Source organism: Theropithecus gelada, chromosome 12 (genome assembly GCF_003255815.1).
Source record: "Theropithecus gelada isolate Dixy chromosome 12, Tgel_1.0, whole genome shotgun sequence".
Taxonomy (NCBI): Eukaryota; Metazoa; Chordata; class Mammalia; order Primates; family Cercopithecidae; genus Theropithecus; species Theropithecus gelada.
In genome coordinates, this window is record NC_037680.1 from 117,806,954 (window position 1) to 117,833,176 (window position 26,223).

At 43.5% G+C, this 26,223-nt stretch overlaps 2 protein-coding genes across 4 annotated transcripts in view; one reads left to right on the forward strand and one right to left on the reverse strand.

Annotated features, from left to right (window-relative positions):
* The window catches only part of HDLBP (high density lipoprotein binding protein), a 91,215-nt gene extending 82,695 nt beyond the window's left edge, over positions 1 to 8,520 (reverse strand). Inside the window, exon 1 of the mRNA XM_025405344.1 lies at positions 8,249 to 8,520. The gene's annotated coding sequence lies outside the window, so the exon portion shown is untranslated. The remainder of the gene's footprint in view (positions 1 to 8,248) is intronic.
* A 32-nt stretch (positions 8,521 to 8,552) lies between these two features.
* Positions 8,553 to 26,223, forward strand: part of SEPT2 (septin 2) — a 39,934-nt gene continuing 22,263 nt past the window's right edge. Inside the window, exons 1-4 of one of the 3 annotated variants that reach the window (XM_025405346.1) lie at positions 8,622 to 8,645; positions 9,097 to 9,230; positions 16,804 to 16,829; positions 18,922 to 19,042. In XM_025405346.1, coding sequence (XP_025261131.1) covers positions 9,143 to 9,230; positions 16,804 to 16,829; positions 18,922 to 19,042 — 235 coding nt within the window. In that variant the 5' untranslated portion in view covers positions 8,622 to 8,645; positions 9,097 to 9,142. Of the gene's footprint in view, positions 8,646 to 9,096; positions 9,231 to 16,803; positions 16,830 to 18,921; positions 19,043 to 26,223 lie in introns of all 3 variants that reach the window. The other 2 variants (XM_025405347.1, XM_025405348.1) reach the window with 2 other exon arrangements.

Sequence of the window (26,223 nt, forward strand, 5' to 3'; positions counted from 1 at the left end):
AAGACTGCTCACCCCGCTTGCTGACTGCTGACTTTGGCATCAGTCGCTTCTCACCTCTTCTTGCCCCAGGAGAGATCTGCAGCCACAGCACAGGGGTCTCTGGGACACAGCTAAGCCTCCTGAGAGACTGAAATGGGACAGGTAGGGGCTACATGAATAATGGTTTAATGAACATAGGCAGTATTAATAGATTAACACTGCAGTGGGCCTGCTGTAGGGATAGTCTACCAAGGAATTTGATTTTTTAGCTTTAAAAGTATTGTAAAATATAACTCAACAAAACAATGTAAAAACTGGTAACCCCCCATGAGGCTTTCCCAAGAAATATATTCTAAAGTGTATCTTCAAAACTGTAATTTTAATTATACTTTAATTATAATTTTAATACATGATTTAAATAAAGACAGGATCTTATATCCATTCTTTCACCATTTGCTACACTTCTTTTCATTTGAAAAGACATCATGGTCATCTTTCCAAGTATCAAATACAAATGTACCTCATTTGTTAACAACTACATGTTGAGTGGAGTAAACATACCTTCCTTAATAAATCCCCTCCTGACAGGACCCTTGAACTAATTTTTTTTTTTTTCTGACTATAAACAATGCTGAAAAGAACATCCTCTGCTCACTCGGGCCTGTACCTCCATAGGATAAACTGAACTGGAAATGGAATTACATGATTACAGGGAATGCATTAATAGATATCGCCAAGGTAAAACTGCCCACCTCTCAAAGACTTTAGTTACACTCACAACACCTGATCACAGAACACCTGTCCTCTTCTCCTTTGAGGACAACTAAAATGATGACGTTTATTTTGTTTTCCAGCCTGACGTTGGTGAAATACGATTTTAATGGCAACTCTGATCATCAGTGAGACAAAAACCTTGTTGAGCTTACTGACCATTTGAATTTCTCTACTGTGAAGATCAAACTAATCACAACCAATCCATCCACCTTTCTACCAGTGTTTCAGCAATGCTCGTAAGACAAAGCAAAATCCACTTCTGGGCAGCACAGCAGTAGGAATGAACAGAAAGAATTACAAATTTAAGTGACGCTCAAGTTGTATGCCAAAAATAACATTCCTAAAGGGCACTCAGGCAAAAGTGATGAGAAAATACTATTAAAAAGGACATCTTTTGCCTCAATTAGTCACACAGTAGACAACACAAGCTGATGACCTGAGACACCTCAGCCTGCCAAATTCCATTTCATTCACAAACATTAACCTACCCTGCTTTAAGAGAAGGGCTCCCCCAAAAAGTAATTGTGCTTGCAGAAAAGCGTCAAAGTGTATACTGTTTTGGGGGTACGCAGACCTGGGTAGATGGTAGACTGAGGCTAACTGACAAGGCCAGGATAGGGAAGCAGTGAAGTAGTTGAAGGCACAAACTAGAGCCAAACCACTAACTCTAGTCTTTGCCTCAGGGTCTGCCTCGACCTGTGATGACAACAATAGTTGCCTCCCACAGGGGATGGGAAAAGTGAGAAATGTCATGAATGGTGTGGCCCGTGGTCACTTCACCATGATCCACCACCAGTACTGGGTCACTCTGCTCCAACTCTCCAAAGGCATCAAGATGCAACTGCGAGGAGCCCCGCCTCCTCCCCTGACCTGCCCATCTCCTACACCCTCCAGCCCTGCCCCACACTGGCCTAGTAACTGGCGTTCCACGTTCCTCCAACGTGCTCAACACAGTCCTGCCCCTGTGCTTTTCACCTCCTGTCCGCTCCTCTTAGAAAGTTCTTCCCCAGATCGCTGCCCACAGCTTGTTTGCTCACCGCAAGTTTGAATCGACTGTCGCTCAATCAGCAAGGTCTCCCCACTACGCCAAACTGCCGCTGTGTCCCCAACTCCCCTCCCCTCAATACTCCATTTTCCTCCTTCCTTCTTGTCCACATTGGACATACTGCATATCTGCTGGTGTGCTGACTGCCTGACACCCCCACCAAAACGTGACCTCCACGAAAGCACAGGAGAACACACCCGCTTCTTCCTTATTGCAGCCCACTTCCTAGAACAGTGTCTCTAGCATGGGCAGCTGTCAGATCAATACATTTACACTACCTCCTGAAGCACCACTAAAATGAGAGTAAAGGATTTTTTTTTTTAAGATACAAATCACAACAACGAAGAATAGGACTAGAGATAAGAACATTAAAATACTGGAGGCTAGAAACTGGAAATAGACCTACGAGGGCTGAATCCCGTATCGGCAATGGGGAAGGCCAACTAGCAATATGACTGGAAGCCAGGAGACCTGAATCAAAAACAGAGGTGGCTGATAGGTTTAAAAGGCAGAACCCTAAGATGCACCCCACAACTCTGCACAGCCACACAGACCCAACCTGCATAGTCCCTCTCCTATCACGGCAAAACGGTATCGTTTTTCTGTCTACAAAGAGAAGTAGAATCTTTGGACTAGAGACACCAGTTACAGAGGAGGGAAACAATTCTGCAAAGACGGAAGTAAGCTCTTCTATGCGTACTGCTGCGCTCCTAGGCCTCTCTCCTCAGGGCCACGTAGCCAGGCAAACGGCTACCAGATATTTTTCTGGGGAATCTGAAGAAACACAAAGAAGCTGTAAGGAAATGGCCCGGCCAGGTGCCTCTGCAGTGAAAGCCACAGTCAGCAAGCCATAGACACAGGCTCAGAGGCCCTCTGACTCACGAGCAGGCACAAGAACACCACTGCATAGCCGAGAAAAGGCTCTGACAAAAGCCAAAAACCCCAAAACAAACCAAAGCAGCCTCAAGAGTGGCTTAAGGAAAATGAAACTAGGAAACAAAAAAAAAACCAACTTCATTAATATCTTCAAACAGTTAAGAGAAGATACCACATTCACGAAACAAAAAATAGGTTATAAAATAGGAATAAAGGAAACAAGAAAAAGCTCTTAAAAATGAGAAAAACCTCAGTAGAAGGGCTGGAAGATAAACTTGAGAATAACTTCCAGAAAGAAAATGAAAAACCAAAGGGTACAAAACATCAGTTAGACAGGAGGAATGTGGTTTTCTTTTTTGAGATATATTGTACAGCATGGTGAATATAGTAAATAATAATGTCGATTTCAAAAGAGTAAATTTCAAATGGCTTTCACAACAAAAAACTTAAAGTATTTGAAGTGATGAATTATGTTAACTTGATTTTATTATTTACAGTACTCGTAAATCATAACATCGCTTTGTACCCCATAAATACGTACAAGTATAAATTGTCAATTTACGATTTATAAGATAAAAACAAAAACAAAAATCTTAGATGGGGGAAAAAAAAGAAAAAACTTAAGAAAATTATGAGTGCCAATCCAGAAGGTCCAAGAGTAGAAGTCTAGAAAGAGAGAGCAAATAGGAAGAAATTAAAGCAATAAATCAACAAAAATGCCCAGCATTGAAGAACAAGAGTTGCAAAGAAACAGGACCAAAGAGTAGGCAAGACGTTGGATGAAAACAGTCTGCACGGGACATCATTGTTCTGGGAGTTCTGAATTTCGCAGAAAGAAAAGACTCTGAGACCAGATGCAAAGCCTTCACTCCCAGCACTTTGGGAGTCTGAGGCAGGAGAATCACTCGAGGCCAGGAGTTCAAGACCAGCCTGGGCAACATGGAGAGCTCATGTCTACAAAAAGTTTTTTAAATTATCCGGGTGTGGTGGTGCATGCCTGTAGTCCCAGGTACTTGGGAGGCTGAGGCAGGAGCATCACTCAAGCCCCAGAGATCGCAGTCGCAGTGAGCTATGACAGTGCCACTGCACTCCAGCCTGGGCAATAGAGCAAGACGCTGTGTCTCAAAAAAACAAAAGAAAAGAAACAGAAAGAAAGAAGGAAAAAAAAGAAAGAAAAGCCTTCAGGTTTCATGGAGGAAAACGTAGTCACTCACAAAGGCTCTAAAAATGTTATGTATCAATAGAAAGAAAAAAGAATCAGAACAGCTTAAGACTTCAATAACACTGGAAGCTTAAAGACAGCGGAGCAAAATGATGTCCAAACTCCTACTCAGGATAAGAGCAGAATGAAGCACTTTCGTACATACACATTCTCAAAACTTCATCTGCCATGCACCTCTCAGGCAACTAGTGAAGGCAAGTGAGACAGTAAAATAAAGAGAATAACATAGGTTCCAGAAAAGTAAGGCTCCAACACAAGAGGGAGTGATGAGTTTTACAAGAAGATTCCAGGCACAGACAAGCCTGCAGCAGATTGGAGGCGCTGGAAGAGATTTACTCAAGATAAAATGATAGGAATACTAATTTTCATCAAAAGAAATCAGACAATTTCTTTAAAGATTTAGACAATTGGTTCAGAATTTGGGGTTGAATTGTAGTGATAAAATACAGAAAACTGAGAGCAGCAAGCAAACAAAAACAAATAACACTTGTAATAACCCAGGAAAACACAGTTATCCAGAAAAGGGAAAACAATCCTATTATACCACTTCGTCCAGCTGTAAATGGCAATATGTAGTCATAATATAAACAATCAATACTGAACTAACCAAATCAAGCATATATCACTTTGGGCAGCCATGGATCTGTTTGCACTGAGAAGGCAGAGGGTGAAAGAAAGCTAGGAACTTCCTACCTATTCTTAGTGTCAAGCGAAGAGACATCACATGAAACAGGGGTGGGGGGACACAAATATAGATGTCAAGCAAATACACTCTTCAGAGTTGGAGGCAAAGATCAAGGAAATCTACTAAGGCTAATGTAGATACTCTGCAGGGGAGGAAACACGATTAGGGGAAGGACGTTGGCACTTCTTCCTTACAAGCCTTTCTAGGATTATCTGACTCTATAAATTACATGAAGACGTAACCTTGATTTGAAATAAGATTAATATGAATGCTAATAAAAAGTAGTAAGGGAGAGTATGTAGTCAATTCATTGTTACCAAATTAACAGCAAGTATCAACAAGATGATTAACACAACCACATGATGTCCAGACACGTGTCAGAACAAGTGTCTGGCTCATCTTCAACGGTATTCGAGGAACTTCAGTGTGCTTGGTAAAACAATAGCCTACTAGGGATTTCACTTCTAAAATGTCTCTGACTTTAGAAATACCAAAAAATAACATGTAACTGATTTTTAACATATACACATGAAAAAAGGTTCTTTTCATTATTTTCTTGGTTTCCAAATGTTGAACGCTGTGGTGCTTTTACAATTTAAAGGGAAAAGCATTCTGACACATTATACTGGTTGGGGTTCTCTGCTTTTCTACTTGGTGAAAAACCTTTACATGCATTTTGGACTTTGTGTCATCATAACTTGGCAACGGGGAAGGCTGTATGGTATGCTTCTTCCAGAACTTGGTTACTGCTTACCAGAAGAGGGAAAAGCTTCGTATCACCATTTGCCTATGGGATGTATGCACAATGAACGGGCCATACCAAATAAAACTACCACTTTGTACTCTAAAAAGCATGTTCTCTGCTTAGGCCCTTTCTGTAAGTTTCAGTTGGCATGCACTAATGGAGAATCCATAAGACCCATGAAGGATCGTAAGTGATCCCAGTGGACCCAGTGCAATCATCTCAAATTCTGTTCAGGTCAGAATATCTCAGATAAAACTCACTGAAGGGCATCAAGTCCTTCAGTACACAGTCTGAGCCAAGCCCTCTACCATTTGCAATGGCAAGAGTATACCAAATTCTCAACCTGTTGCCCACGTATGCCACCAACTATAAATGCCAGCCTCCTCCTTCCTAGCCTTCCTGTACACTCAACGCCACCTGGAAAAACTCTTACTCGTCTTTTACCAGTTCAAGGACCACATTCTACAGGAAGACTTTCCAACAGGTAATCATAGCCTGTTTCTTATGTCCACACCTTATATAGGTTTCTATCATTGAACTTATGACACTGTAACGTAATTACTCTTCTACAAATGAGTTTCTCACACTAGACCACAAGCTGCTTGAGGAAAAGAAAAATCTATACCCTTTTTTGTTGGTTTTTTGAGACGCAGTCTCACTCTGTCGTCCAGGCTAGAGTGCAGTGGTACAATCTCGGCTCACTGCAACCTCCGCCTCCTGGGTTCAAGAGGTTCTCGTGCCTCAGCCTCTTGAGTAGCTGGGATTACAGGCGCGCGCCACCATGCCCAGCTAATTTTTGTATTCTTAGTAGAGACGGGGTTTCACCATGTTCATCAGGCTGGTCTCAAACTCCTGACCTCAAGTGTCCACCCGCCTTGACCTCCCAAAGTGCTGGGATTACAAGCGTGAGCCACTGTGCCCAGCCGAAAAGTCTATATCCTCTTAACCTCTGTATCTGCAGAACCCTTAACCTTACACAGCAATTTCCAGCAAATATTTTTTTGAATTGAAATGAAGAAGTGAGGCCATGAGGCTGAAGTTAGACAACTGGAAGGCCAAAACAACAAAACCTGGAAAAATACTTAATTACTCAAGAAGAAATTCTCCCACCAGGCCACTGAGAAGTTAGCTTTGCCCACTGCAGAGGACACTGTGACAGGGATTGGATTAAGCCAAGTGGCGCTGAGGGACGGGACATAGGTCAACTACGTCTTAGAGGTACTCTCCTTACACTCAATGCACTTTTACCCCAATGACGTTAATTTGACTCATGATAAGATGAGCTAAGTCCCTTAAACAGTGCTTGGTATCAAGCAAAACTAATGGTAGTAACAGGAAAGTTTAATCCTCATGATGAATTATTTAACGGGGTTTCAAATGCTGTCCCTGAGACTTGAGGCAGTATAGGCTCCAGCTCCATTTTCTCCAAGTCTAAAACTCTTGATAGGTTGATGTTTCAGACCCAGAGATTCGGCAATTCAAACGACGGAAATAATTCTTACCCAAATACTTTTTCAACTATTTTTAAATACTGTTGCCAAGTATCCTAATATCATGTGTACTTAATGAATTTAGCCTAGGGATACTTTTAGCTGTCCAAAAATCAAAATGTAAACCTAAGCACTACGTTTCATCCAGTGTTTCAGCATCCCAGATTTGCTTCCCTAAATGAACATTAAGCTTATTATGCAATGTGCCGCTACTAGGAGCCTTAAACAAAATCCTAATTGTGACTTAACCTATCTTAATAGGGTTTTAAGGAAGTTACCTGCTAAGAAAGTGACTGATTATCCTTAAGCAGACACCAAATAAATGTGAAGTCATTGCTTGAGAGCTTAGGGTATAGGGTAGCTATGAATCTGAGAACATAAAACGCAAAACTGAGGGGCAAATCGTCATGTTCCTGAAGATTACGACTCATCCACCTTCCTTCAGACGTTACATTTGACCACAAGCACTGTTTAATAAGCAAAGTCCAAGTCGACTTCTTTCGATTTTACATGCCGTCCAAACACCATGTCAAGTCTGACCCTCTCATTTTCTAAGTCGAATGGAGAGGATATGTAGCAGCTAGCCCTGAGCACCTAATCCCTTTTCAAAGGAGCTACGCACAAAAATACCCTAGCAACATGCCACGGTGTCAGAAAGGCTCAGGTTCCCAACACCATGCGGGGCAGCCATTAGGAACTCAGGAAGTGCTTCCTCTAACCGGGGGAAACCTAGGAAGGCTTCCTGAACGAGGGGTATTTGTGCCGAGCCTTGACGTGAGTCTCGGACAGTGGCAGTGCCTCCAGGCCACGCGGGAGGGAGGGAAGGACACCCCGGGCCGGGGCACAACCCGCGGGCCGGAGCCGCCCGCGCCCATCCCGCTCAGGCCGCAGCCAGGCACGGCACCCTCCCGTCCCCGAGCCACGTCGCTGCTCGTGGGCTTGCGGGGCACTCCCCAGGTCTCACCTCGGGCCCCACACCAGGAGGAGAAAGCTAGGGGCCGCGCCAGCTCCGCCCTCCCCCGCGGGGCGGCGGGCCCCAGCCCGGGCACAGGAAGGCCACGTCCCCGGGGAGGGACGCCCGACTCGATGGTGTGCGCAGGGCCCGTCGGCCCCACGTGACGTGCGCGCAGCCAATCCCGGAGAGGCCCCGCGATCATCGAGACGGCGGCGGTGGTGGGCTAGACCAGTTTCGCGTGGCCGCTCGCCGTCCCCCGCCCAGTCGTCCTCGGCGCCCCAGCTCGGTGCTGCCGCCATCTTCCTGGAGGACAGGAGCAGAGGCGAAAGCTCCCCCTCCCCGTGATCGCTCCGCACTCCCGCCACCACCTGCCCTCCCCCGGCCGCCTCTCTCCTCCTCAGTGGGCACCTGTCTCCTTCTAACAAACGGCCTTCCCCCGACTCCAGTTACCCACCGCAAGGCGAAGATTCTCATTACCTGTTCCACTCTTATTAGCATAAGAAAACCGAGCTCATAAGGTAGGAACTGTGGCGAAACAGGGACAAGCCGCCATCTTGGTAAAGGAGAAGAGGCTACGCTTGACCTCCCCCCCACCCCCAGCCTCTATATGGCCAACCGCCGTGGGAGGAGCACGGCGCTTGCGCAGAGGCGGACAACGCGAACGAGTCTGGGCTTGCGCACTCGGAAGCCGGCCGCATGGGGGAGGGGAAGAAGGCCGGGCCGCGCTGAGCCAGGAAGGAGTTGGCAAAGGGGCGGGGTGACGCGGTGACGCAATCCGCCTGCGCGCTGGGCGGGACGGGGTGTGAGCCGGCCGCGGGCTCTGGGCGGGTCCGCGGCGCGGTCGGTCGGTGCCTATTCTCGGGCTGTTTGGCGGGTGAGTGTCTCGCCAGTGTACGCCGCCGTGGCGGGGGCACAAGTTGCGGGCCGGCCCTCCCGAGGAGGTGCGGAGGACGCCCCGCTCGTCCCATATCCTCCGGGGGTGGTCGGCCCGCCCTGGGGTGCCGGCGGGGCGGGGTGGGGGAGGGGCGGCCGGGCCGGGGCTCTTCGGCCCCTATCGTGGGCTTCCCTGTCCCGGGCGGTCCTAGTGCCGGTGACAGTGGCTCCGACACGGGCAGGGCCGGGCGCGGGAGTGGGGATTCCGGTGACCCCCTGGCGACCCTAAGGGAATTCCACCGCGCGGTCGTCGGTTCTGGGCCTCGGGGCGTCGGGTGCAGCCGAGGTCGGGAGGTTTGGTGCTTGGAGGGAGGATACAGGTTTAGGCCGGAGGAACACTTAGCGCTTGTGTGGCCATCTTGTCTTTCTAACGGTGCGATTTCCTCCCGGAGGCGTGGAGGACTGGCCAGCTCCCAAACCGCCAAGCCCATCGACTGGATGCGGCGGATAAGCGGGGAGAGAGCCACTAGGCCCTGCCTGCGGGTACCTTCGGCGAGGAGAGGCGACGAAGGGCTGCACCAGCGAGGCACGGACAGGCAGCAGGGGGTAGGGGATGGGGTTGGAGGCCGCCGAGTTTGTCCGGGGAGGAGAAGCAAACCTGTGGTCTCCATAATCTCAGTGAAGTCCCAACTGTGACCTGGCCTTCGGGCCCAGACAACACCTGGTTGGTTTTTTACGTTTTCGGTCTAATTCTTGTCGGTACCCCCAGACCCTCTGTCCACGCAAACGCATGACCCAACTGTACTGAACTTCTTGTAGTTCAAACTTCCACACCTCTGGCTATGGCCCAAAAACTCTTAAATCTGGTTACCTCCCACCTTAACTGCCTTCTCCTTACCTAGTCCCTGCTTGTGGGATTCCGCCCAAATTAGATTTCCTCCAGACAGGCTTAGGTGTTTGCCTCATGTTCCAGATGTTGTTTGTCCACCGGACTGTTGGTACCGTGAGGGGCAGGGCACATGTTAATATTGTCACCCATACCCATTGCCTCGGTTGGTGTCTATCGCCTAGTAGATTCTCAAGTACTTTTCGAATGACTTAAATCGCAGTGCTTGGCGATATATTTAGTGTTTCAAAATAGTTTTGCCGTCATAAAGAAAAATATGATGGTGTAGGGGTCATGAAAGCTGATTCTTGATACTTCTGATTTGAGCTTCATTGTTTTCACTGATTTTTTGATAGTTCCCATTAGTGGATTCTTTGCACCACCCAGCATCCTAACTCACGATGTGTACTGTTATGTCTCATCTTGGCATTGATCTCATTAGCTATAAAGGTTGTCCTGATTTTTTTCCCCGACTTCCACCTTGATCTCTCTCACCAGTGCCGCAGCCCAGAATAAAGAACAAGAGCGTTTTAATTAGACTAGATTTACATTCTGACTGACTTTTAAACTACCAGTGTGACCTAGGGAAAGGGGCCAGGGTTTCCCTCTATCATTCGTAAATGTAACTCAGGGCCCCTTTTTATTCCCAATACCAGCATACAGAAACTGCTGTAAAAGAAAAAGTTGTGGGTTTTTGTTGCTGTTGTTTTGTTTTGTGTGTGTGTGTGTGCGCGCGCGCGCGCGCGTGGAGGAAAGGGAACACCGAAACTCATTTGGCAGCAGAATTGAGGTGAGGCATTTGTATAGTCTATTCTGTTAGTGGTCATACATGCCACTTATCCCTGTCCCAGTCCCTGTTAGGAGTGTTATGTGATTATGCTGAACGTGGACCTTCCCCAAACCCAAAGAATCCAGATGCTTTGAATAAGAGATCATGGACCTTCCGAGTTCTACATGGCAGGATGTTCTTCATCTTGTATCTTTTGTTTTGGGAAAAGTGGTTTTTTGTATGTATTGGGATGCGCGTCTTCTGTGGAAGAAATAAGCTGTGGGTCAAGATTAAAGAACTTTAAACAACTTCTGGCATGTGGAATAAACACGATCTGAAGAAATAAAATTTTTCGTTTGACTACATTTTTGATCCAATTTGCACCCAGTGTTTAAGTTAATCACAGTGGTTGGCAGTTTGTGTTGCTGGATCAAGGCTTTCTCACTGAAAACCATGTTCTTCAAAGGTTCATTATTCGTCTTTCACCTTCCATTTCACATTAGTTAATAAATTATGAGAGAAAACATTGTGGATCCAAGTTACGTTTCTGAAAAAAATAGATAGGAGGAACTTGGTGAAGTCAAAGCAAAGTTGAAATGTCAGTTTAAGACAAATGGTTTCTCCATTTTCCCATATGTGTGCACAGGGTTCAGTGAGGCTGAAGGGGTTCTGTGGAGGTGTGGGAGAGGTGCTCTATGGTATTTTTATGTTGCACTGTGTGGGTTTGAAATCAGATGCATGTAATAGGTAGTAAGGCAAGTGCCTGATCTTTTCTATCCTCAGAATTGGCATTTAATCCTTCCATGTGAACTTGAAGCTCATTTTATCCAGTCGTTTAAGAAAAAAGCCACACCATTAGGGATTCCAGTTAGAAATGGACTAAATAATATGCTGATTTGGGGAAAATAAAAATGATTTGATTTATGTAGGACCTGTTTTCTAGTTTGGTCCCTACTTGTTTGGATTTTTTAAAACTCTGTTGTAAATGATGTGCCCCCTTTTCTATTCCTTGATATTCATTGCTGGTACTTGACTTACTTGAGGTCTTATATTCAACTACCTTACTAAATTATCTTATTCTAGAATTTTTTTAACCAGAATATTTGTATTTTCTTTTTTTTTTTTTTTTTTTTTTTTAGACGGAGTCTTGCTCTCACCAGGCTGGTGCAGTGGTGTGATCTCAGCTCACTGCAAGCTCCGCCTCCCGGGTTCAGGCGATTCTGCCTCAGCCTCCCGAGTAGCTGGGACTACAGGCCTGCGCCACCACACCTGGCTAATTTTTGTGTTTTTAGTAGAGATGGGGTTTCACCATGTTGGCCAGGATGGTCTCAATCTCTTGACCTCGTGATCTGCCCCCCTCAGCCTCCCATAGTACTGGGATTACAGGCATGAGTTACCGCGCCCAGCCGAGTATTTGTATTTTCTGTGTATTCAGTCCAATCAGCAAAAAAGTGTTTTGTTTTCATTTTCTTGTTTCATTATATTCAGTAAAGTCACCAAGGTAGTAGTAAATAATCATGGTGAAATTGCAGTGTCTACATCTTACCTGGATCTTGATTCACATGAAAAAAAATGAGAGAATGGGGAATGGGAATACTGATTGGATATTTGATTGCATTAAGGAACTAGCTATGGGTGATGGTTTGTCGTTTTTAGGAGCCCTTATTTTTAGATACGCATAGTGGAATATAAATGAAATGATGTGTCTCGTATTTGCTTCATCATCGTCCAGGCAGTGGCAGTGATGATTGTGGAAATAGATGAAACATTATTGACCTTGAGTTGCTAATTGTTGAAGCTGGATAATGGACAGTACATGAGGGTTTTGTTCGCTTTTTGTATAGGTCTTCATGTAAAAGTTTTCATGTAAGTGTTTTAAAATAATTATGGAAAGGCATTCCTGCCTAATTATCGGTTGTCATTTAAATAGATTTAATTTTCTATTGTTTAGAGAATAGCATTTGCCATTGGTTTTCAGAAATATTCTGATTAGATTTAAGCAGTTTTCCTTTTTTTCTTTTTTTGAGACAGTCTCACTCTGTCACCCAGACTGGAATGCAGGAGCACCATCTCGGCTCACTACAGCCTTCACCTCCTGGGCTCAAGGGATCCTCCCACCTCAGTCTCCCACTTAGTTGGGACTACAGGTGCCCGCCACCACACCCAGCTAATTTTTTTGTATTTTTTGTAGAGACACTGTTTCACCACATTGCCCAGGCTGGTCTTGAACTCCTGAGCTCGAGCGCTTCTCCTGCCTCAGCTTCCCAAAGTGCTGGTATTACAGGCGTGAGCCACAACACTTTGCCAGCAGTTTTCTTAGTGTTTTCATTACGTTTGGTTGCTGAATTTTATATGTCTCATCAGCATCTATTAATGCATGATTTTTTTTTTCCCAGTATTGTGTTGTTGGATTAATATTGATAGATGCTTTTGATACATTCCTGGAATCTAATTGCTAGCAAATATTTTATTCAGGATTTTAGCATTTTTATTTGTGAGATTGACCTATGGTGTTCATTCATTCCTTTGTTCCTTTCTTATGTCTCCGTCTGGGTTGGTTACTGAAACTGTGCTGTCTTCATAGAACAAACGGTTTTCCCTTTTTTCAGTAGAGGCTTGGAATAGTTAAATGACTTTGGTCTTGTCCAAGGTTAGATGGAGTTCAACTCTAATGTCAAGTCTTGGTCCTTTTCACTGGTATGTCTTTAATCAGCTGCTCAGTGATACTCGTTTCCTGCAGATTTTCCAGTTTTTGGTTCTGTGTTGGTAATTTACGGTGCCCTTTTTTTTACATTTTCAGATTTGTGGCCATTTTGCTACATGTGGACTCCTCTGTCATTATTTTAGCTCTTTTCTATATTTGCTATTTTTTCCTTAATTGGGCTTGTGAGGAATTTGTTTTAGAAAACCAGCTTTTGAGGCCGGGCATGATGGCTCCCGCCTGTAATCCCAGCACTTTGGGAAACCAGGATGGGTGGATCACCTAAGGTCAGGAGGTTTCACCTGGCCAACATGGTAAAATCCCATCTCTACTAAAAACACAAAAATTAGTTGAGTGTGGTGGCGGACACCTATAATCCCAGCTGTTCCAGAGGCTGAGGCAGGAGAATTGCGTGAATCCGGGAGGCAGAGGTTGTAGTGAGCTGAGATCGCGCCAGTGCACTCCAGCCTGGGCGACAAGAATGAAACTCCGTCTCCAAAAAACAAAAAGAAAACCAACTTTTGGATTTGTTTACTTTTCTTTTTTCCCGGCTCATAATTCATTTTTTCTCTTTATTGATTTCCTGTTTTATCTTGTAAGTTTTGCTTTTATCTTCCTTCCATTGCTTTCTAGAGATTGCTTGTGGCTTTGCTTTTGTTACTCTCCTTGATCCCAGGGATATCCAGTAATGTTACAAATTACTGGGAGTTACTTTTCATCTTTTTCCCCCCAATTTAAGCAGATCATTATTTGAGAACATTGACTGTAAAAAGGTTTTTCAAATTTTGGTTAGGCTTTTTTTTTTAATGGTAGATACATGACTTTAAACATCTTTTAAGGTATTGATTCAAGTTTCTCTGTATCTGCTAAATCAGATTTATTTGTTGTAGTACTCAATTCTTCTCTGTCCTTGCACATACTGTGTTTACTGAATCTGTCCAGTTCTCGGAGAACTATTAAAGTTTCTCACTTGAATTGTGTTTTTCTTAAGTTAACTTTGTATTTTTCCTAGTCCTTGCTTTATGTGTTTATCTACAGTGATTATTTGAACATATAGGCTTATAAATATTGTATCTTCCCTATAAATTGTTGTTTTTATCATTATAACTTGTTACCCCTGTTGTTCTGCTTAGTTATTTTTACTCTGATTCCCACCTTGGCTGATAATAGTGTTGTGGCTCCTCCATGTTTGTACTAGCCTACTATTTTTTACCTTGTCCCTTTATTTTCAGCCTTTCTCTGTTCCTTTGTTTTAAGCATATACCTTATAGCTGGACTATTTTTTTGTTTCTTTAGGCCAATCTGTCTCCTCCTTTAAGCAGATAATTTGGTTATTTCACATTTGTACTGATGACTGATGTTCTTGAATTTTGTCCCCATTGTGCTGATTTAGGATTACTTCTGTTTTTGTTTCTTCTTGTTCCTTCTCCGTATTTTTGCTGGTTTGATGAAGTTGCTATTTCCTCCATATTTTTCTGTTAATTTGTTATTTTAACGATTAATTTTTTTTAACTTTCATAATCAGATACTTAACTGTATATTATTTGAAAACAAGATGCCAACTCCTTCTGCCAAAACTGTCTATATTCCATCTGACCGTTCTGTTTCCCTTTAGGAAGTTCTACTCCACACTCACACTTGCCCTCAATTCTTAGGTTTTGCTGAGGTTAAAGGCTCCTGAATCTTTCTGCTACCATCCTTCGGTTAACCAAGCCAAATAACACTGGGGATGCAGGGATCTCATTTCTTCCAAGGTAGTTGGGAACGTTTCCAGTCAAAGGGGAAACAGTACACAGTATTCAGGAAGTTAAGATTTGGGGGAGGGGAATCGAGAGGCAAAGTGAGAGAAGCTTTTTAATAAGTTTCTGAGCTCCAGAGGGAATAAAATTTGACAGCAGTCCTCTTTCTTTGGTGTTTTGAAAGTGAGCCGACAGACTCCATGCTTTCCAAAGCTTCAGGGTTTCTAACATTTGTATAAAAATTCCGCTATCTCTGGCCGGGCGCGGTGGCTCACACCTGCAATCCCAGCACTATGGGAGGCCGAGGCAGGCAGATCACGAGGTCAGGAGATCGAGACCATCCTGGCTAACACGGTGAAACCCCATCTCTACTAAAAATACAAAAAAAAAAAAAAATTAGCCAGACGTGGTGGTGGGTGCCTGTAGTCCCAGCTACTCGGAAGGCTGAGGCAGGGGAATGGCATGAACCCAGGAGACGGAGGTTGCAGTGAGCTGAGATCACCCACTGTCCTCCAGCCCGGGAGACTGTGCGAGACTCCGTCTCAAAAAGAAAAAAAAAATTCCACGTATCTTTAAAACTACTGTCACATTTCTCAAACACTCAGATGCCTTCAGTCCTATTTCCTTTCCTCATAAATGTAGTTCACATTGCTCCCTGTACCCCAGTGTCAAAATCTAGTTCTCAGGTAACTCTAGGAAACTCAGATGGGTGGCAAACATGTTCATGTTACAGTCTGTATGTAATGGCGTCCCTTACTCCTTGAAAGGTTTCAAAGAGAGAGGGGAAATGACATAATTCCAGAGGTGAGGGAAGTGTATATCCGTGTGTATCCCATTTGTGTCCCTAGTGTCTAACATATAATCAGTACTGAAAAAAATTGGAATATTATTGAAAATATGGAATATATGTGTACATGTATAGATACAGTTGTTTTTATCAACTTAAAATTCTTTTTAATTTTTTAATTTTTTTGTAGAGGTAGGGTTTTGCCATGTTGCCCAGACTGGTGTTGAATTTCTGGCTTCAAGCAATCCTGCCTCTGCTACCCAGAGTGCTGGGATTACAGGCATGAGCCACTGCACCCAGCCACCATCTAATTTTTTTTTTTTTTTTTTTTTTTTTTTTATATGGAGTCTCGCTCTGTCGCCCAGGTTGGAGTGCAGTGGCATGATCTCAGCTCACTGCAACCTCTGCCTCCCAGGTTCAAGTGATTCTCCTGTCTCAGCCTCCTGAGTAGCTGGGATCACAAGCACATGCCGCCGCGCCTGGCTGAATCAATATGTTTAGTAGAGATGGGGTTTCACCATGTTGGCCAGGCTGATCTCGAACTCCTGACCTCAAGTGGTCTGCCTACCTTGGCCTCCCAAAGTGCTGGAATTACAGGCGGGAGCGCCACACCTAGCCTATTTTTTTAAATCGAATTTAACCCTTGTAATGATAGATGCTTGTCTTATTCCTAGGGAAATAATTGAAGTAATTGAGATGCTGTCACCTAAAATAATCAAAAGGCTCCTGATTCAGTTAAAAGAATTCATTTAAGTACAAAGTATAAGCAGAGCTACACCAAAGAATGGTGATTAGTGCTCCCAGGGTGGGGTAAAATGAGGATTGTTTATATAGGCAAAATGAAGGTGCCAAACAGAATTACAACATTTTCTGTACTAAGGCTCATTTAAAGTTACAAATTTGATTGGCTACTATTGATTACACTTGAAGGGATTTGTTTAACTTCCTTTTGTAAAGAAGTAACAGTCATAAGGATCTCTTATCTCCCAGTCGTTTAGTCTAGGTTTGAATAAAGAATAGGGAGTCTGGTTAATGTGTAGATCTAAACACAAAAGTCAGAAAGAATGAAAGTAGTAATATCACACGAGCCCGCTGTCAGCGCCTAACTTTTCCCTTTGGCAAAATAAATTTGGAAGGTTCTGAAATTGTATTTTCTTTTTACATTGCCTATGTGTAAGTGTTTTTACAGGTCAGTTCATTCTGTTAAATATATGTGTGTATACATGCATACTATGTATGTGCGTTTATGTGTGTCTGTGTGTTTTTCTTTTTAACAGACGAAGCTTCACAAAAGATGTCTAAGGTAAGATCATGCTTCATGTATCTACAGCATAAGGAGAAATTGCTTTATGTTTTCAGACTGTTGGATTTATACGATTCATTATTTTTAATACAACTGATGTGTTTGATTCATTAAGACAAAGAGTTTTAATTTAGTTGTCTTTTTTTAATTATTATAATTTCTTTTTTTTTTTTTTTTTTTTTTTTGAGACAGAGTCTTGCTCTGTCACCCAGGCTGGAGTGCAGTGGCGCGATCTCGGCTCACTGCAAGCTTCTCCTCCCGGGTTTACACCATTCTCCTGCCTCAGCCTCGCGAGTAGCTGGGACTACAGGCGCCCGCCACCTCGCCTGGCTAGTTTTTTGTGTTTTTTTTTTTAGTACAGACAGGGTTTCACCGTGTTAGCCAGGATGGTCTCGATCTCCTGACCTCGTGATCTGCCCATCTCGGCCTCCCAAAGTGCTGGGATTACAGGCTTGAGCCACCGCGCCCGGCCTCATTATTATTATTTTTTAAGACGGGAGTCTTGCTCTGTCACCAGGCTGGAGTGCAGTGGCATGATGTCAACTCACTGCAACTTCAACCTCTTACGTTCAAGTGATTCCCCTGGCTCAGCCTCCAGCCTCTGGAGTAGCTGGGACTGCAGACACTTGCCACCACGCTGGCTAATTTTTTGTATTTTAGTAGATATGGGGTTTCACTATGTTGACCAGGATGGTCTTGATCTCTTGACCTCGTGATCCACCTGCCCTGGCCTCCCAAAGTGTTGGGATTATAGGCGTGAGCCACCGCGCTCGGCCTGGTTGTCATCTTGAAAGCTTGGAGCTTTCTTTTTTTTTTCAGGCTTCTACTTTTTTTTTTTCCACACACATCAGTAACAGTCCTTTTAGCCCCCTTAGTACATTCCCAGCAGACCACATAATTTAGAATTCTAATAATTTATTATGATGAAATTGATGGGGCTCTTAGACTTGATAAATTGGTTTAAATCAGCCCTTGCAAGTTAGTTCAGAGAGAAATTAGTTCTAAAGAACATGCTGAGAAAAGCAGAACTTGTGGTTAACGTTGCAAGATTATTATTTCTCTGGTTTTTTATCTTTGAGTCCTATGGGTGTTCATTACTATCCAATGCAAAATCATCATACCAGTTTTTGCATTTTATACCAGTGTTAGCGTGGAACACGGATAAGCAAAAAAAATAAATAAATAAATAAAGTCGTTTTTTCACCACTCAGAAATAACCACTGTTAATATGCTACATATATTCTTTTTCACCCGTGTGTGCATTTGACTATACATTTGCAAAATGTAGTCCTAAAGGAAATAACTATTTTATATCTTGCCTTTTTCAATTAATTAATTGATTTTTAAAATTTCTTCTCATTTTCAGTGTGCCACTGTCTAGATTCTGGTTTTACTTCTGCTATTCTTGTCTTCTCACATCTCTGTCCTCTCTCTCATCAGATATTCTACCAAGAAATATTGATGCCTCAGTGTAGTCAGCTATGATCTTCTCATTCTGTCTGTTCTTTCTTGGTCTTTGACGCTAGATACTCAACATTCCCACCTCTAATTTGCCTGCTTCACCCTCGGTGAAACTATTCTATAGAGCTAGAATCACAGCAAGAGAGATGCCTTTTTCGTGGATACTTTTCAGAAATGCATCACAAACCTAATACCTGGGGGAAGCTATTCTTTAGCCAAGTTTGTTGAATGAAACCATTCATTCAAAGTACTGTCAGCTGTAGCAGTACTTTGTAAGCTTAACTGATTTTCCTGGAACTCCATAGTCTCTCAAGTCAAAATTTGAAATTGCGTTAAGATGTATTAAGCATGTGTCTTCTATGTATTGTTAAATTCCTAAACAATACTGATTAACACAGTGTTAATTTTCAGTCAGCATATAACTAAGGAGTTACACTAGATTAGTTTTTCTTTTTTTAATGCTCCTGATTGAATACTGCTGGTTTTCTGATAGAAGTGTGACTTTCTGGAAGTGTTTGTTTATACTTTTAAAACAATTTGTGAAAACTACTGATAACCTGTGTTTCACGTCTGATTATATCTTAAAAGCAACTACTAAGGTGTGTGTTTGTTTGTTTTTAATCTTGTTTAGCAACAGCCAACTCAGTTTATAAATCCAGAAACTCCTGGCTATGTTGGATTTGCAAATCTCCCCAATCAAGTTCACCGAAAATCAGTGAAAAAAGGTTTTGAGTTCACACTGATGGTGGTCGGTAAGAAATTAATTTATAGTCTCCAACTTACTAAATAAGTATCTCCCCCTTCCAATCTCTGGAGTACAATAACATGATCTATAAAGTAAGAGGCAGAGTCAAATAACATGGGAATTTGAACAAGTATATGTATATTCATTCGAAAATTTTCCTGAGAAGCAAAATTATTTTTCTGTCCCTGCCTTATTTACATGTAGTGAGAGTTTACTCGTTGTGTCAGCTCAGCTCCAGAGTGGCCTCCAGTGATTCCTGTCTCCTGGTATTCACAACTTTTTCTTAACCCTTCCTGCATTGAGTAGGGTTTTACCTGTGTAGCCAGCGGGACATTGTGGAAATGAAAGTGCGTGGTTTTCTAAGACTAGGTCATGAAAGACATTGTGGCCCCCACCTTGCCTTTTACCAAATTACTCACTCTGGAGGAAGCCAGCTGCCACGTCTAGAGAACACTCAAGCAGCTTACAGGGAAGCCCACCAAGTAAGGAACCAAGGCCTGCCAATGGCTATGTAAGTGACCCATTTCAGAAATATCCTCCAGGCCAGGCATGGTGGCTCACACCTGTAATCTTAGCACTTTGGGAGGTCAAGGCAGGCAGAGGATTAAGCTCAGGAGTTGAAGACCAGGCTGGGCAACATGGTGAAACCCTGTCTCTACAGAAAATATGAAAACTAGCCAGGCATGGTGGCATGTACCTGTAATTCCTCTCACCTGAGCCCAGGAGGTTGAGGCTGCCGTAAGCTGAGATCATGCCACTGCACTCAAGCCTCCAGCCTGGGTGACAGAATGAAACCCTGTCTCAAAAAAAAAAAAATCCAGGCATTTACAGTGTAACATTCACAATATCTAGTAGAAAATTGTGTGGCATCAAAGAAGCAAAACCTGAACATAATCAGGAGAAAAATCAGGCAATAGAAACAGATCCAGAAATGACAGAGACAGTAGAATGGCAAAGAAGAACTCTATTACTTAAAGGAAAACATAAATATAATAAGATAAATGAAAGATACAACAGAGAACCAAGTGGAACTTCGAAAGATTAAAATACAACCGAAATAAGAAATTTTCATCATAGGCCTGACAGCATATTATACACTGCAGAAGTGAAAGGACAGTAGAAGCACAGTAAGGGAAAAGCTAGAAAAAAGAAATTGAATGTGTCCTCAATGTCCTTTGGTACCCTGTAAACAGTCTAATATATGGATTATATTCACAGAGAAGACAGGAAAACAAAAATCATGAAAAAATAATGCCTGGGAATTGTCCAATTTCAGCAAAGTTATAAATGCACAGATCCAGGAAGCTTGACAAATAGCAGGCAAAATAAATATAAAGAAAACTATACCAGGATGCATCATAACAAGCTACCAGAAACTACTGATGAAACAACAAGCAGAAGATGTAATAGAGAAAAGCACACCAAAGCACATAATAAGCAAATAGACCATAGATAAACAGAGGTGTTTAAAAGTAGCCGGAACAGGCCTGTTGTGGTGGCTCACGCCTGTAATCCCAGCACTCTGGGAGGCCAAGGTGGGTGGATCACTGCAGCCCTGGAGTTCAAGAGCAGTTCAAGAGCAACATGGTGAAACCCTGTCTTTACAAAAGACAGGGAAATTAGCCGGGCTTGCGGGGGGGTGCCTGTAATCACAGCTACCTGAGAGGCTCAGGTAGGAGGATCACCTCGGCCTGAGACGTCAAGCCTGTGGTGAACTGTGATCGTGCCACTGCACTCCAGCCTGGGTGACAGAGTAAGACCCTGTCTCGAGGAAAGAAAAAAAAAAATGTAGCCAGAACAAAGAAATTCATCACATCCAGGGGATTGAAGGTAAGAGGAGTGACCACTGAATTGTCATTAGGAATAATGTAACTGGCCGGGCGTGATGGCTCACGCCTGTAATCCCAGCACTCTGGGAGGCCAAAGCGGGGAGGATCACTTGAGGTCAGGAGTTCGAGACCAACCTGGCCAACACGGTGAAACCCCAGCTCTGCTAAAAATGGAAAAATCTGGGCATGGTGGTGCATGCCTGTGACCCAGCTACTTGGGAGGCTGAGGCAGGAGAATCACTTGAACCCGGGAGGCAGAGGTTGCAGTGAGCTGAGATCGCACCACAACACTTTATCCTAGGGACAGAGCAAGACTCCATCTCAAAAACTAAGTAGAAATTGTCTGGATGCGGTGGCTCACACCTGTAATCCCAGTACCTTGGGAGGCTGAGATGGGCAGATCACCTGAAGTTTGGAGTTGGAGACCAGCCTGACGAACATGGAGAAATCCCACCTTTACTAAAAAAAACACTAAATTAGCTGGACGTGTTGGCACATGCCTGTAATCTCAGCTACTCGGGAGGCTGAGGCAGGAGAATCGCTTGAACCTGGGAGGTGGAAGTTGCAATGAGTTGAGATTCCATCATTGCACTGCAGGCTGGGCAACAAGAGCGAAACTCCATCTCAAAACACGATGGATCAAGCCTGTAATCCCAGCACTTTGGGAGGCTAGGCGGATCACCTGAGGTGGGAAGTTTGAGACCAGCCTGACCAACATGGAGAAACCCCATCTCTAGTAAAAATACAAAATTAGCCAGGCGTGGTGGCGCAGGCCTGTAATCCTAGCTACTTGGGAGGCTGAGGCAGGAGAATCGCTGGAACCTGGGAGGTGGAGGTTGTGGTGAGCCAAGATTGACCATTGCACTACAATCTGGTCAGCAAGAGTGCAACTCCATCTCACCAAAAAAAAGAAAACTGAAATTAAAAATTGAGAAAAGGTGTATGTGGCAGGCAGTAGAAGTAATATAAATCTTTTTTTTTTTTTTTTTTTAGATGGAGTCTCGTTCTGCCGCCCAGGCTGGAGTGCAGTGGCACGATCGCGGCTCACTGCAAGCTCCACCTCCCGAATTCACACCGTTCTCCCACCTCAGCCTCCCGAGTAGCTGGGATTACGGGCGCCCGCCACCACGCCCAGCTAATTTTGTTTTTGTATTTTTAGTACAGATGGGGTTTCACCGTGTTAGCCAGGATGGTCTCAATCTCCTGCCTTCGTGATCTGCCTGCCTCGGCCTCCCAAAGTGCTAGGATTAATATAAATCTTATACAAACTTTTTCACAAAATAGATGAGTAGGAAACACCTACCAGCCTATTTTATTAAGCCAGCATTATCCTGTTATAAATGACAAGAAAACTACAGACTAATACATGTTAGAAATGCTTGTTTCGGCTGGGCGCAGTGGCTCATGCCTGTAATCCCAGCACTTTGGGAGGCCGAGGCGGGCGGATCACAAGGTCAGGAGATCGAGACCATCCTGGCTAACATGGTGAAACCTCGTCTCTACTAAAAATACAAAAAATTAGCCGGGCATGGTGGCGGGCGCCTGTAGTCCCAGCTACTCGGGAGGCTGAGGCAGGAGAATGGCGTGAACGCGGGAGGCGGAGCTTGCAGTGAGCCGAGCTGGTGCCACTGCACTCCAGCCTGGGCGACAGAGCAAGACTCCGTCTTAAAAAAAAAAAAAAAAAATGCTTGTTCCTCGGTGCCGTAAAGAAATAGCACTTGAACATAAATTCAGTTTCCTCAGCAAGGCCATTTTTACTTTGTACAGACTGGGTGCACTCGCCATCAGTTTTGTCACAAGAGTACACCGAACAAAGAGGATCATTTATAACCTGATGCATCTACCTTACTGCTGTTTCCATTGGCTGGAATGGGACCTCACCTTCCTTATTTGTCCTGATTGACTAGCAACTTAGAACTTTTTAAAAGAGGCAAAGGCAGAGAGGAGAACAAAGGAAGGAGGAATGTTGAGACAGGTAAAATCACCTTCAAATAAGGAAGAGCAGCAGGCTATGCCCTAATGCTTGCTTGGACCACCATAAGCATGCCAGGGCAAATTCAGGCTAAATTGTGGGCGCTGAGAACATAAAGTACGTTGATTTCCTCATCACGGCTAGCAGATTATTTAAGAATGTTAGCACATGTCTTTGAAAAAAATTTTTGCTTCTGAGAGAAGTTACTATTTATTCCTAATTAGATGAGGAGGAAAGTCTTTGAAGAAGAACCTCTACTTTGCTTTTGACGTATACGTGAACTAGACATGGACATCTTAATTAAATCTTACACCAAGTCCAGCAATATATCTAAATAAAAAGACAATGCACTTAGTTCTGCTATGATGCAACCTGTGTGTTTCTAAAGTAATCCCCATACCATACCATCCAACATGATGAATAAACACCACAGAGCTTATCAGAGCTTATGGAGAAGATAGGTACACAATACTCAGAACCTTCATCAGTGACACAATGGGAGAAAAGATAGGAACACAAGAGTTATACCAGTCCACATGTAAATGGCTGAAAAATCATCACTACGCCATATAAGCCCTGAGGTTTGGTTTGTGCAAGTGGACATCAGGAGGGTTGCAACTTGTGCGCTTTTGTGTAGCTGTGGAAGGAGGATTTTCTAAAGTTGGAAAGTCATAACACTAGGTGTAAATTGGGTGTGGCTCATAACAGGCGGTAAAGAAAGATAGCTGATAGATATTTAGGGGTGTCTGTTGGGAATATCTCCAAGTGGTTTGATTCTGTTGGATGCAGAATTAAACACAGTTTTCTGTGTTCACCTAGTTTTTCACCAATGAGATCGTATATAAGCAAATAGGAGATTTGTATTACGCTGCTATTGTTCCCTAATATGTCAATCCCATTGGAACAAATTCTCATTTTCAAATTAGAACGAACTAAACAAATGGAGTTTATCTCAGGAATACATGGTGTAACATCCAAAGTCAGTGTCATTCACTGTAATTATCAAAGAGGAAGATGATGTTAGCTGAAAAATGAATTGTAAAAATCCAGGACCCACTAAAGATAAGATAGTAGGCTGGGTGTGGTGGCTCATACCTGTAATCCCAGCACTTTGGGAGTCCAAGGCTGGTGGATCACCTGAGGTCAGGAGTTTAAGACCAGCCCCGCCAACATGGTAAAACTTCGTCTCTTTAGTACTTTTGTAAGGTACTGAAATTAGCCGGGCATGATGGTGGGTGCCTGTAATTTCAGCTACTCTGGAGGCTGAGGCAGGAGAATCGCTTGAACCCGGGAGGGAGAGGTTTCAGTGAGCCGAGGTCATGCCATTGCACTCCAGCCTGCATGACAGAGTGAGACTCCGTCTCAAAAAAAAAAATCACAAACAAGAGTATTAATAATTTTAAGACAGTACCACTTAACAGTTACAAAAAATACTGTTTAGGGATAAATTTAACAAAATGTGCAAGACCTATACACTGAAAACTACAAAACACTGCTGAGAGAAAACCTAAATAAGTTGTGTAAGATCTGCCCCATTTGTGGATTGGAACTGTTATTCCCTTTCTCCCCCAAATTGTCCCATATTTTTTCTGAGACAGTGTTGCTCTGTTATCCAGGCTAGAGTGCAATGGTATGATTTTGGCAACCTCCACCTCCCAGGTTCAAGTGATTTCCATTCCTCAGCCTCCCCAAGTAGCTGGAGTTACAGGCACGCGCCACCACGCCCATCTAATTGTTGTATTTTTAGTAGAAATGGCATTTTGTCATGTTGGCCAGGCTGGTCTTGAACTACTAGCCTAAAATGATCCACCTGTCTCAGCCTCCCAGAGTGCAAGGATTACTACTGGTGTGAACCACAGTGTCCAGCCCCAATTTTCAGAAATAAAAATTAACAAGCTGATTCTAAAGTATAAATGTAAATGTAGAGGGCCTAGAACAGACAAAAACAGTTTAGAAAAAGAGCAAAGTTGGAGGATTACAGTCTCTGATTTCAAGACTTAACAGCAGTAATCAAGACAGTGTGGTGTAATCAAGACAGTGTGGTAAGGGTAGATACACAGATCTATTGAGCAGAGCAACAGCCAAGAAGTAGATCAATCAATATGATAAGTTCAATTTTTTTGTTTTGTTTTGTTTTTTGAGAAAAAAGCCAAGTTGATTCAGTGGGGGCAAGGTTAGTCTTTTTGCAGTCTGTAACAACTAGATGATTATGTGTGAAAAAATGAACTTCAACTCCTGCTTCACACTGTGTGTCAAAATTAACCTGAAATGATAGTTGATTTAAATGTAAAGCTATAAAAATTCTACAAGAAAATGGGCAAAAAATTTTTTGACTTTGTAGTAAGCAGATTTCTTAGGACATGGAGAATAAAAACTGTAAAAATATTTGTGCATTATTAAAAGTTGGCCTTCTTCAAAAGACATCAATAGGAAAATAAAATGTGAGGAACTCAAAGTATTCATAGTACCATATCTGACAAAGGATATGTGTCCAGAATATATAAAAATCTTTTACAGATCAGTGAGACAAATGACCCACTTACAAAGAGGGGGCCAAAGATCTGAATAGACATTCCACTAAGGAAGATAAACAAATAGCCGGTAAACCCACGTAAACATGTCCACATCTTTGGTCATCAGGGAACTATGCATTGAAACCACTACATGCCACCACACATCCACTAAAACGCAGGCACTCCAGGTGTCAGCAAGGATGTGAAACAACTGGAACTCGTATTAGCGTGTAAAAATGCCACAACCCGTATGGAAGCCAGTTTGGTACTTCTTTAACAGTTAAGACCCAGCAATACCGCTTGTAAGTGTTTACGCATAAGAAATGAAAACACGTCCATAAAGACTTGTATGTGAATGTTCATAGCCGCTTTTCTCAAAATAGCCCCAAACTGGGGAGAGCAGAGGTATCTAGAGAGTGGGTTAACAAATTGTGGGCCGGGCGCGGTGGCTCAAGCCTGTAATCCCAGCACTTTGGGAGGCCGAGACGGGCGGATCACAAGGTCAGGAGATCGAGACCATCCTGGCTAACACGGCGAAACCCCGTCTCTACTAAAAAAAACACAAAAAATTAGCCGGGCGAGGTGGCGGCGCCTGTGGTCCCAGCTACTCGGGAGGCTGAGGCAGGAGAATAGCAGGAACCCGGGAGGCGGAGCTTGCAGTGAGCTGAGATCCGGCCACTGCACTCCAGCCTGGGCGACAGAGCGAGACTCCGTCTCAAAAAAAAAAAAAAAAAAAAAAAAAAAACAAATTGTGGTGTAGCCATACAATGGAATGTTGCCGAGCACTGCAAAGAAACGAACTACTCATAGATGCGACAGCATGCGTCAGTCTCAGAGCTGTGTCGAGCAAAGCAGCCAGACACAAAACAGGCCA